Raw genomic sequence first — 13,411 nt, forward strand, 5'->3', positions numbered from 1 at the left:
TAAACATTCACACAGATCTAACTATTCTATAGAACTGATGCCATTAAAGTTTCTGCATATTGCCCTGGCTGGTGTAGCTCAGTGGATTGGGCTTGAGCCACAGACCAAAAGGTCATGGGTTCAATTCCCAGTCAGGGCACATGCCTGGGTTGCAGGCCAAGTCCCCAGTCGGGGCCACATGAGAAGCAACCACACATTTATATTTCTCTCCCACTTTCTCCTTCCCTTCCCCTCTCTCTAAAAATAAATAAAATAAAAAATCTTTAAAAAGTTTCTGCATATTAACTATTTTCCTCCCTTTGAATCTTAGGACATTTCTCTTTCTCCATTCTTCTCTCCCTCAAAGATTATTCATATGCAAAATCTTTTCAGGATAAAAGAATATTCATAGAAACCAGGATACCTGAACTCAATTCAGGGTAATTTCTCATAAATGCTTAATTTATTTTGAGCTTCAAGTTCCTTTCGGCTAAGATATATTGCTTCCACTGCATCTTATATCATTCTGTTATTTATAATTAAACATAACATTTAAAAAAGAGTCACAAGATACAAGCAAAAAGTAAAACAAGCAAAAAAAAGGTTATAGGAAAGAGCTCCTAAGTTTTTCATTATTTTCTAATTTCTGCAAAACAGGAGCACAGTGAAGGAGTTCTGATCAGCCAGGCACACCTGTTACTAGGTTGTCACAATCCTCTACTAAATCTTTAAAAAGAAAAATCATGCTAGTGCTTTCATCGGGGTGAATATGTATGATAGGCACTTCTTATTCCTAAAACATTTATGTTCTTTCCATATAGGAAAACATTTTGCTTAAAAGCCCTGTATTTTCATACACGGCCCTCATTGGTATGGCTCAATGGACTGAGTGCCAGCCTGCTAACCTAAAGGTCGCCAGTTCAATTCCCAGTAGACCACAAGCCTGGGTTGCAGGCTAGGTCCCCAGTTAGGAGGGTGCAAAAGGCAACCAATAGATGTATCTTACATCGATGTTTTTTCCCCCTCTTTCTCCTTCCCTTCCCCTCTCTCTAAAAATAACAAAATCTAAAAAAAAGTCACACAAATTTGAGTATAAAATAAAGTATTAGATAAATAAAATGGGCTAGATTTTTGCCCACAGAAGTTTAGTGCAAACTGTATGCAATTAGAAATAGAGAAACCTCAAGCAGATGAAACTGAAGAGGTCTCAGGTGTCCACATTACCAAGTAGAGCCCTGCCTGCAGTACAGAGTGTGTCCTAAACCTCTGGTGGAATCTTCCCAAACTGTCTTAACTCCATCGCCGAGGACAAATCTGTAGCTCTTCAAAGTCAAGTTTATCGACTCATTACAACGAATTACTCAGTGTGGAGCATCCCACCAACAGGAAAATTAACAGAACTTGAGGAAGGATGATGTAGGAAGATGTAGGTGAAATTTAATTGCAACAGTGCCTTGCTAGGCTCAACAGGACAACAGGACTCTAAAAGGTCAACACGAAGTCTGGACTGCAAAGTGGACCTCTTCTCATCCTATTTCTTGGCAAAGTTAAGGTAGGTGTGGAATTTGTGTACAGCAATCCCTCCTCGGGAGCTCTGAAGTTGTAAATTGAACCTGTCAAAAGTATTTAGTACTTCCTACAAAAGTGCGATGTTTCATTCTTACGGAAATAATTTCAAGCAGCAAAGTTTCTGATAGTCTCTGATTTTAGACACTCATAAATCTTTACAGATGCAGCATGTCTGTGGAATTCAGACAGCTCTGTTATCCCAGCCCAATGAAAAAGCAGGGTTGTTTTTACTTCTCAGTCAAGCTGATTTTCAGTTTCTCAAGTAGTTCATCTTCTAGGTCATTTTTTTGACAGATGAAATCTCCCTGACGCTTGCCTAGCAAGCAGGTAACTGAACAGGTGCACAATTCAAAAAGTAGATATGCACTAAGAAGCACCCGAAAACATTATATCCAGTTGAGACACTTTTTGCCAGTCTAGGATGTCTTCATTTAAGTATTTCAAAGACCTATAATTAATGGCTATTTATATAGTAATTATTTAAGAATATGGTGTCCTGGCTGTTGTGGTTCAGTGGATTAAACACTGGTCTGCGAACCAAAAGGTCGCCGGTTCAATTCCTGGTCAGGGCACATGCCTAGGTTGCAGGCCAGGTCCCCAGCTGGGGGTGCATAAGGCAACCACACATTGTTGCTCTCCCTCTGTTTCTCCCTCCCTTCCCCTCTGTCTAAAAATAAGTGAAATCTTAAAAAATAAAAATATGGTAATGCAATTCTTTAAACAATCAGTTCCACTTCCTTGAATGTAGATAGTAACACATTTTTCTTTTAAAAAAATGTGAAGCCTATTGACAACAAATGGTTTCAACAATTTTAAAGATTTTTATTTACTTTTAGAGGGGGAGGGGAAGGAGAGAAACATCAATGTGCAAGATACATGTATTGGTTTGCCTCTCACACACCACCAACTGGCCAACTGAGTACCTGGGCTTGCAGCCCAGGCATGTGCCCTGATTGGGAATTGAACTGGCAACCCTTTGGTTTGCAGGCTAGCACTCAATCCACTGAGCCACAACAGCCTGGGCAGTAAGATACTTTTTAAGACAGAACAAAGGGATGTCCTACTTTGATCAAAGTGGTCCTGTGGTGTTTTCTCCTACTGTGTACAATATGGCAGTCTCCTAAATTAAGACTTATCTCTAGCCTCAATCCAAGAAGATACTTCTTCATCTAATGAGTCACACTAATGTCTTCACAGTTAAGAATTTATATTTACTTCTTTTTCAAATTACAAGATGGCCATTTACAAAGTTAAGGAGGTAACAGAAGTGAGCCAGCTGGGCTGCACAGGCTCAGGAAACAAGTTACAGAAGAAAAAGAAGGGCCCTTGGAGTTTAGGAGTGGGAAAGGCAAAGTTATGCTCCAGAAAGAGAGCAAATGCAGCTAAGAATTGTAAAAATGTAAATAGAAGTGACACTTCACGGCATGCTCAGTAACTTCATTGTTATTAAGTTCAAGAAACCAAGTTTGTAATGTAATCTATTGGGCTGTGCAGATGCTAAATCTTATTAGCTCTAAAGGGGCACCATTCACATGAACTACAATGTGGATGGATGGTGTCCTTGAGTTACAGTTTAGTGGCTTTGGTTTATATTTCTGGGGCGGGGGCGGGTACCAAATACACAAATGAATACATAAAAAGAACCAATCTCCCTTTATTCAAGATAACTTTCTCTGTAGTAATTTAGAGCTGAAAGAAACCTGTAAGACAAAGCTTGAATATTATGAAATGCTTTATAAATGCAAGGTACTACTATTCAAATGGAGTCCCCCCTCTCCATTACATAAACCTCTGCAGAGGCTGGGACTCAATTTGCCAGAGACCCGGGTTTCTTCTGCTGTGCCAGGTTACTTCCCACAATAGTTTCATAGCTAATTGATTTAAAACACTAAAAATGCCAACTTACCTTAGAGCTTGTAACTTTTGTCAGTTCAATCAACTCCATTTTTTAATCACAATTTCCATCTAAAGGTAAGGTACCTTTATCATTACGAGTGTTCTAGGTGTTGAACCTTTTCAAACGCCATGGTTTTTCTCTTTTAGTATTAGTATTTTTAGTATGATGTAATCAGTGATAGATTTGAAGTTTTGTTCCTTGGACAAATCCTAATTAATCATATATACTTTAATACACACTGGATTCAGTTATCTAATATTGTTTGATCTTTTTGTGTCTATACTTATGTGTAAATGGAATCCAATAATTTTCCGGCAGTGTCATTTAGGTGGGTTTGGAATCTTTTCACTCACTTGTCATGGGGAAATGGCTTGAACTACAAAATGCACTCTTAGAGCAACGCCACTTATTTAACATTCACACTTCCCACGAAGCGTCACACTACACTTCACTTTTATCTCTACGTTTAGGTAAATCTTTCTTTAATCCTTTCACATAGTCTATTCCTTCCCAAAATTGTCCTTTTGCCTTGGCCAGGTGGTTCGGTTGATTAGAGCATCGGCCTGTGTACCAATATAGTTGCAGGTTCAATCTCCACTCCTGGTGCGTACTAGAAGCAAGCCACCACTGTTTCTCTCTCTCTCTAAACACCAGTAAAATGTATCTCCACGTGTGGTTAAAAAAAAACCAACTAGCCCTGACTGGTGTGGCTCAGCGGGTAGGGTGTTAACAGCAAACTGAAAAGTCGCTAGCTTGATTCCAGGTCAGGGTACGTGCCTGGATTGTGGGCCAGGTCCCCGTTTGGAGGTGTGTGAGAGGTAATGGATCGATGTTCTTCTTGCACATGTTTCTCTTTCTCCCTCCCTTATCCTCTCTAAAAACTATTTTTTTGAAATCGTCTTTTTCTCCATCCCCCACCCCTAAGCGCACTTTTAGGTTGGATTCTCCCACAAAAGTCCTATCATGAATTGTAACCCCCTGCAGAGACAAGGAAGTGTAGTACTGACATGAGACAGAGTAACGCCTCATGGCAGTGTCACAGGAAAGGTCATCCTGGTTTGGACTGGCCACCCCTGGATTTGAATTCCTGCTTTGCCTGTTAATAGTTAGGTGAACTGTTACTTAGCCAAGCCTCAGCGACCTCACACATGAAACCGGGATAAAATATACCTTGCTTGAACAGTTGTTTCAAAATTTTGAAATATGTGTAAAGTACCTGGCAGAATATTTTTGTACAAAGAGTTGCTTAGTAAGTGATGGCCACACTGAGTGTCAACAAAATTTTATTTTTTTCTAACACTGAAGGTTGCAAAAGGAACTTCTGTTAAAGGTCCAAATTTATGATGCACAATTTACAAACTCATAAAGTTCTGAAAACCTAACTTTTTTTCATAACTTGTAAAATGGTAAACCTGACTTGACCTCAACAATAAGGGGCTTCTTAGTTTTGTGTATGTGTGAAAATCCCTAAGTTTTACTACGGACACAGTAACATGTTTGATAGGAATGCCTCGCTGGTGATGACATAATACGGAATAAACATGCTGCCACCTTTGTACAACTTTTACAAAAATTTGAACTTCCAAATGCATATGGCCCCAATGGCTTCAAATGAGGGGTTATTTAGTTGTAATATGTTCTACATGTAAACAAAAATCAGTAAATATAAATCTAGTAAAAAGGAGTATAGCTAAAATTTATGCCGTCTAAATCTGACTTTGCTACTCTAATTCCTTTGGCTTCAAAGTCATCAACAGTAACTTTTAAAGAGTTACTTTAAAAAATTAAAGGAACTGGACTTAATTTCTGAAGTTCTTTTTAGTTTTTTTTTAAAGATTTTATTTATTTATTTTTAGAGAGGGAAGAGAGGGGGAGGGAGAGAAAGAGAGAGAGAGAGAGAGGGAGATCAATGTGCGGTTGCTGGGGGTCATGGCCTGCAACCTAGGCATGTGCCCTGACTAGTAATTGAACCTGTGATGCTTTGGTTTGCAGCCCATGCTCATCCACTGACCTACGCCAGCCAGGGCTCTCTTTCTAGTTTTTTTAAAAAAATACTTCTAATTAAAAAATATCTTTTTAATTAGAAAAGACTTTGAAATACTGAGTTGAACAAAACTCCTCTTTAAAATATTTGGGCCACATTTTTCCTAAAATATTTTCTATATAGGACAAAAAACCTAGGTATGTCACATGCATTTGCCACTGAAAAGATAACTAAATAAAAAAAATCTGACCATCTTTATGCCAAATACTAGGAAGGAAAGACTGGCACATGGAAAGAACTCCAGGTTTGTATTTAGAAAATGGGGTTCAAATCCTGGCTCTTCTTTAGTACTTCTATGACCTCAGGTAATGTACTCTTTCAGCTTATTTCATCATCTGTTTTGTAGGAATTTAAAAAAATCCTCTTATATGGTTGTAATAAGGATAAAACAAGACAAAATGAAAGCATCTAGCAAAATGACTATTATCCAGTTTATTAATTATCCAATTTATTATCCAGTAGTTTATTAAACTACTCTAAAAACTACACTTTAAGCACTGGATTACAATTTTCAGCTTTATTAATGACGTTAGCAAATGTTGACCACTTAAAGCGATGTTATAAAATTAACTTCCCCCATTATTTAGGATTTGCAAGTTATGTGAGTTATCTTTGAAGGTAAAGTCTACAGAAGAGTTTATGTCTTTTTAGAGGAAAGTGACAAGTAATAAAAAGTACAGACCCAAGGTTAACAGCTGCTCCCCCCAACCTGGAAGTAGAGAATACGAGACTTAAAACACCAGTTTCAACTTAACCACATTTACTAGAATACTCATTTTTTGTCTTCCTGTGCACACTTGTTATCATAAATCCCAAGCTATCAGGAATTTTTAGGTTTCCAAGTTTTCCCTTTAACTGAAGATTTTTTGAAACTAACTTTCTAATAAGAGAGAATATCAATTTTTAGAATCTAGACACATCTCAAACAAAATTCTCCTGGGAAAGAAAGTAATCTGGAATCTTGGGAAAGCTGTTAATTCTCAACTCAATTATAAACATGACAAAAATAAAAGTAATTTTATATCAAACTGCAAGTGCCTATGCTTTCTCATATAAACTTTCAATGTTAATTTTAGTGTTTAGTATTTGCAATCTCAAATACTAAATAAAAGGCAAGTTATCAAGAACACTTGACGCAAGCCCTGGCTGGCGTAGCTCAGTGGGTTGAGTGTGGGCTGCAAACCAAAGCATCGCAGGTTCGATTCCCAGTCAGGGCACATGCCTGGGTTGCAGGCCATGGCCCCCCGCAACCGCACATTGATGTCTCTGTCTCTCTCTCTCCCTCTCCCTCCCTCCCTTCCCTCTCTGGAAATCTTAAAAAAAAAAAAAAAAAAAAAACCCACACAAAAAACACACAATGCAATAAGGGAGAAGAGGATCTCTGGAAAATATACAAAGCTTAATTTCAAGAAACCTGGTTTCTAGTCTGGACAAGTCAGTAAATCTCTCTGAACTTTCTCACCTCTTACAAATAAAAGCATTCTTCCTCCTTCCTCACGAAGATGAGTAATGAAAGCACTTTGAAAAGTTAGAAGTTCCATACAGTACAGTAACATCAATACTTATCAGGCAGAAGGTAAAGTGATTATTGTGCAGAAAGGGGGAGAGTGAGGATGAGCAAGACTGCATAGGAAATCTGGGTTCTAGACCCAGGCTGGCATCTACCAGCATGATGCAAGGCAATTCATTTGTCAGATCCCCATGAAGTCCCTTGGAGCTAGCTCCAAGACTAATTTTACGCTATAAATTTTAATCCAAGGCCTGAAATATTTGAGCCTCATTTATATACAATGACTCAGATACATCAAAGGTAAGGATAACAATACTCTTATGTTATACACATCTATTGTAGCTTATTCCCTTCATTTGGAAACTGGTGTCAAGTAGCCACTAGTACATTTCTAAATCTTTAAATGCTCAGATTAATATTAAAATGAAAGTGAGTAATATTTACACTATTCTGGAAACCATAAAAAACAGGCCTGCCCTGGCTGGCATAGCTCAGTGGATTGAGCACAGGCCGCGAACCAAAGTGTTGCAAGTTCGATTCCCAGTCAGCGTACATGCCTGAGTTGCAGGCCATGACCCCCAGCAATTGCACATTGATATTTCTATCTCCCTCCCTTCCCTCTCTAAAAATAAGTAAGTAAAATCTTTAAAAAAAAAATAAAAAAATAAATAAACAGGCCTAAGGAAAGAAACATACTCCAAAACAAGATGTGCTGATACTATTATGCACCAAAATAATTTTTAAAAGATTTTATTTATTTATAAACAAGGGACAGGAGGGAAAAGAGAGGGACAGAAACATCAATGTGTGGTTGCCTCTCACACACCCCCTGCAGAGGACCTGGCCCAAAACCCAGGCATGTGCCCTAACTGGGAATCGAACCTGCGACCCTTTGGTTGGCAGGCTGGCACTCAACTACTGAGTCACATCAGCCAGGGCCTGTTTGTTTTTAAAACAAGGCTAATTATTCTGATATCAATGTCAATCATTATTTTGTTAAGTGCCCTCAGGTACATAGGTCTTCTATTATACCTTGAAACAAAAGCACTTCCCTAAGAGGACTTTTTTAATTGAAAATTTAACAAACCACCAAACTCAAGTTTAATTATTTCTGCTTTATTTTTGGTCATGAGTGTATTAAAGACTTAAAAATAGTTACAAAGAGCCTTTATCACTAAAATATATAATAAAACACCAAGTTGCTTTGAAATTAATCTTTTGAAAGTGACCAAAAAAAGCCCAGAATATATTAACTTCTTCAATTAGGAGCAAATAAAGTTAAAATCATTTTTAACAACGTACTGAGCAAGAAAAAAGTGCAGAAATCCCAATGCCTCCAAAAATCTTACAGAATGCTTAATAATATATTTGTCTCCATCTGGTGATATTAAAAATCCAGTTTTCAAGCAAAATAAAGTCCTATTCGTGTTGCAGTATCTAAATCTGGTAACAAAAATTCAGGCGTGAGTTTAAAAAAGTCACAACAATCAAAACCTAATGAACTTAAGTTAAAAAGCCAAGAATAGTGATAGTCCAATTTCACCAGAAGACAGAGATCTAATCCAGATGAAACAAATATTTGATATTGTCTATTTCACCTGATCCTAAACAAAACATTCTACAAAAATTGATGGGATACCTCAGGCAATTTTTAAGGGGGGGGGGGGATGCATACTGTAACCTGAAATTATCTGTTCAGACTCCCTGCCCAAAAGTCGGCAAAACTCCTCCTGGAGGCGATGGTGAGTAATCAATCAGAGATGCATGTTGAACTAAGAAGGCAGAGAAGCAGCCGGGTAGTTAGAATTCTCCACATGCCCACCCTGAGCACAGGGTGTGCGGTTCTACACCACCACCAGTTGGAGACCGATGGTCTAGTCGGGAACAGAACGGGTTCCAAACCTCCCTTTAGAGATCTAGGCCAAAATACTTCCGTTTCTCACAAAACTTGGAATGAAGGGGAAACAACTGTTAACATTTTAAAACTAAACCTTTACCTATTTATCTAGTAAAATACTACGTAGCCACTTCCTTACATCGAAAACGTCAGACATCACGTGAAAAGTAGTATTTATTTGCAAATGATCTCCTGAAGGCCTCAACAGATTGACTTAAGCCACACCCCTCCATAAATGGCACATTCCATACAATAGCCAGGAGGACGGCAAAGGGCGATTCCACCGTCCGCGGGATAACAGCAAACTTGTTGAAATTCTCCGAATAAAGTCTAACGATTTACTAAACCTAACCCCTTTATTATTGAAGTTATTCAGGGTAAAGAGAGGGTTACAAAAACATCAAGACGTGCACTCTGGGTGAGTAGAGAGCTCTGGGGAACCAGAACCACAGGAGATATGGGTCGTGCTGTTAACCCGCATCTCCCGGAGGAAGGACATCTCCTCTAGGAAGGTCAGGGAAATGGGCGAACTCGGGAGCTTTGAGACCCTCAGAATTCCGAGGTGGGTGAGAAGCAACAGTCATCATTTCCCAGGGCCCGTTCTGAACTCTTTAGCCAGAGTGGGAGAAGACCAGCCCCGCCCACACCCCGTTGTGGGAGGCGGGGCCGCGGGGTAACCCGGAGGACGGAGGCGGGGCCCTGTACCAGTACTGCCCTCCTCCTTGGTGTAGAACACCCGGTCCGCTGGAGAGAGTTGAGTCTCCCCCACCCTTCAACCTCCCACGCAGGCAGTGGGGGAAGGGGCAATACGGGTGTCTCCACTCCTCCTCACTTAAGGGCGAGGGGCCCCAAGCCCAGGTCCGCTGTTGCCTCCCCCAGGAGAGCTCCAAGGGGCTGTCCCCGAGGAGGTGGGGCCTAGTAGCGACACAGACTTCACACCCCTCCCCCTTCGGCCGCTGGCGGTTCAGGGAACACCCCGCCCGTTCCAGTGCAGCGGGCGGGGGAGGCAGCCGAGCAGTCCAGAGCCCTGCAGCGGAGTGGGGCGGGGAGAAGCGCGCATGGGCGCATGGCCGCACGGCCGCCACCCCCCGCGCAGCACTCCGCGCCAGCAAGGCCCCCAACGCTCAAGGGCGCGCTCAGGCCCCGAAAGGAAGGAGGCCACGAGAGGCACCGGAGACATCAGATTCTAGGCTTGAGTCCCCCACTCCTTCACCATACACCCCGCACCCACCTCTCCAACCCACTCCAGGCCTCAGACTCCGCACTGACCTGACAGGCCGAGACATGTTCGCTGTCGAATCAGGACCGAGTTGAGAAGCCAAAGACCAAGACCCCCCCCCCACCCCGCGCACCGGGCGCCCCACCCCCCCCAACTTCGGCCGAGGGGGCCGATACCGCAGAACCCCGAGCCGCTGGCTTCTCAAACTCCGCCGCTCCTTGGTTCAGAGACCCGTAATGAGACGAACCCCCCGCTCCCCCGTCTCTTCAAAATGGATGAATCAAACCAGCCGAAAATGCGCCAAAGCTGACGTGCAACCAAACCCACTAGGGCTTTTGGGCTCCTCCCCAAAACGCTGGGTTATTGGCAGCTTTTGCCAGTTGCGCCGAACTCATTAGTCCGTTTGAATCATCACGTCCCCCCAGACTCCGCCCCTCCCTTTGATAGGCCCTGCCTCCTCCATTGGGTCCTGTTAGTCAAGATGCTTTGAGAGTACACGGCCGCAAAACAAAAATGGTCGCTGCGCTGCCCACCCCCTGGTTTCCACTCCACAATTGCAGATTCGTTTTGGGTCACAGCTTGTTATGACTAGAAAAAAAGATTTATACGGGAGTCAAATATAACTTACTGTTAATTTAATTGTCTTTTATTTCGCCTGCTTGATCATCTAGAAACCACATCAATAGCAAAACCTAGGGAATAGGCAGCTGATTCGTCACTAAGGGGCTGCTTCAGAATTGGAGGGAAATTCCATAGGTTCAAAAAAATTGACCTTAAACCCATAAGCCCCTTTCCCTGACTTTAGCATTTAGCCTTCAAGGGCCCAACCGCTGCTGAAGCAGAGAGGTAGGATCATAAACAAAGAAAAACTTCTCCAATTTCCATTCTCCATTCTGGACCTTGAGATCCGCTTCAGGGTCATTAAAGTCCCAGTCTGGGACAGTACTTTGAAGGCCTACGGTTAGGAGGAGCATGAACCCTGTGGCCACAGAGTGCTTCGGTTTGAAGCTCAGGTCCACAACTTAATGATTGTATAACTTTACCTCTCTGTGCCTCAGTTTTCTTAAGTGTAAAATGGGGGGCAATAATACTTACCTTACAGAGTTATTAGGATTAAATAAGTCGATATATGAAAAGCCTCTAAGACAGTGTCTGGCACACAATACGCACTATGTAATGGCTTAAAGTTGTTAAGTTCAATTTTTGAAAGGTGACCTTATCCCTGGGTAGGGATAGGAGAGGCAGGCTGAAGACTCAAGTCAAATGACTTAGGGTAACCCAGATCATTCCATTAAAATCTACGAACGTTTGTTAGATACCTAAACTCGCAGAAGCTGAGCTCAGGACGCGGATGGCAACAACTAAAGTTTACCCCATCATTGTAAAATAGACTTTAATTACTGCCGCAGGCAGCCTGTTAATAACCAACTGAAGATATATGCCATAAACAAACAAACCCATCATTGTCTGCCCCCTGAAAGTCTCTGTAAAATCTGGGTATTTTAAGGGAAGAGAATAAATAGCACAGTACACCAGGGAAGCATTAAATTTCTTTTCTGCCTCTTCCGTGCCATTCCACTCTTTTTTCCTTGAATGGGTTTGTTGTTGTTGTAAAAAGATGCATAACATGAAATTCACCATTTCAACCATTTTAAGTGCATAGTTTAGTGGCATTAAATACATTCACATTGTAGTGCAATCATCACCTCCGTCCATCTCCAGAACATTTTCATCAAATCCAACTGAAACTCTCTTCCCATAACCTCTTTCCCCAGCCCCTGGCACCCACTATTCTATCTTCTGTCTTTACGAATTTGACTGCTGTAGGAATCTCATGTAAGTAGAATCATATAGCATTTGTCCTTTCGTGATTGGCTTATTTCACTTAGCGTAATGTCTCCCAGGTTCATGCATGTTCTAGCATGTATCAAAATTTTCTACCTCCTAAAGGGTGTATATTTTATTGCATATATATGTGCCACAATTTGGCTAGCTGGTAACTGTCAATGGACATTTGGGTTGCTTCTAGATTTTGGCTATTGTGAATAACACTGCTATGAACATGGGTGTACAAATATCTCTTTGTGACCCTGCTTTCAATTATTTTGGGTGTAAACACAGAAATGGAATTTCTAGATCATATAGGAATTCTACTTTTAGTTTTTTGAGGAATCTGCATACTGTTTTCCACAGCAGCTGCACCACTTTATATTCCCACCCAGGAGTACACGTGGGGTCCAGTTTCTCTACATCCTTGCTAACACTCACTTATCATTTTGTTTTTTTGATAGTAGCCATCCTGATGGGTGTCCAAATATATTTTAACTAAATATATTGTCATTCATATTATTGTCAAAATGCCAGTACAGAGAATGGGGTGGTGCAGTGATCATGAGTGACTTTGTTGGAGGCTATTTGAGTAGGGCAGATTGCTATTATTTTAGCAGGTACTATTATTTGGTTTTGGGAGATGAGGCAGGTATTCTTGTTACTTATTTATTAGGTAATAAAAAGGTCTGGCCATAGTCAATGTGTACAGCCAGGCAGAAAGTTCAGAAAAGGTCTTCCAGGCCCTGTCTTATAGTTTAGTACGAAGCCCAGTATACAGATGGCCACTGAATGAAGGCTCTTCTTCATCCAAGGTGAGGGTCATACCCTCTCTCTCTCCTTACCTCAACTTCGGCTAACATCTTCCCTCTATTTGTTTATTCACTCTGTTTTAACAAACACTCTTAGGAATGAAGTAAATTAAGACTTGAACTTATAGTTTACTTTTTGGGGGACAAGTATAGAATTATGCCACAAGAGCCCTAGTACTGTCTCCCTGGCTGCCAAGAGAACTTGGAATACAGTCTCCAAGGTCAGTTCCATCTAGCCCATTTCCAAATGATCTGGCCCAGGGAATCTGTTTCAACTGATTTGAAACTGAAGAAAAACACTGATTATGTGATAGGTTGGATTTTTTTTAAAGATTTTATTTATTTACTTTTGGAGAGAGGGGAAAGGAAGAAGAAAGAGAGGGAGAGAAACATTGTCTCTCTCTTGCCCCCGAATGGGGACCCAGCCTGAAACCCACATGTGCTCTGACTGGGAATCCAACTGTAAGCCTTTGGTTCACTGGCCATTACTCAATCCACTGAGCCACACCAACCAGTGCAATAGGTTAGATTTTAAAAGCACTGTTGGATATACCTGAAGGGGCAATACACATACTAAAACTTTGATAAATTATGAAAACAAAAAAGGCTCAGGAGACAGAAAAATCAGTTATTCCTTTCCCCTGGCAATGAGATTTA

General features: G+C 41.1%; 1 protein-coding gene across 2 annotated transcripts in view; it reads right to left on the reverse strand.

Moving 5' to 3' along the window:
- Positions 1-10,276, reverse strand: part of NUCKS1 (nuclear casein kinase and cyclin dependent kinase substrate 1) — a 29,050-nt gene extending 18,774 nt beyond the window's left edge. For both annotated transcript variants that reach the window (XM_045841414.1, XM_045841413.1), the window contains exon 1: positions 10,166-10,276. In XM_045841414.1, coding sequence (XP_045697370.1) covers positions 10,166-10,182 — 17 coding nt within the window. In that variant the 5' untranslated portion in view covers positions 10,183-10,276. The remainder of the gene's footprint in view (positions 1-10,165) is intronic.
- Between the last annotated feature and the right edge of the window lie 3,135 nt (positions 10,277-13,411).

The sequence above is a fragment of the Phyllostomus hastatus genome, unplaced genomic scaffold, assembly GCF_019186645.2.
Source record: "Phyllostomus hastatus isolate PE091 unplaced genomic scaffold, TTU_PhHast_1.1 phas_contig_36, whole genome shotgun sequence".
Taxonomy (NCBI): Eukaryota; Metazoa; Chordata; class Mammalia; order Chiroptera; family Phyllostomidae; genus Phyllostomus; species Phyllostomus hastatus.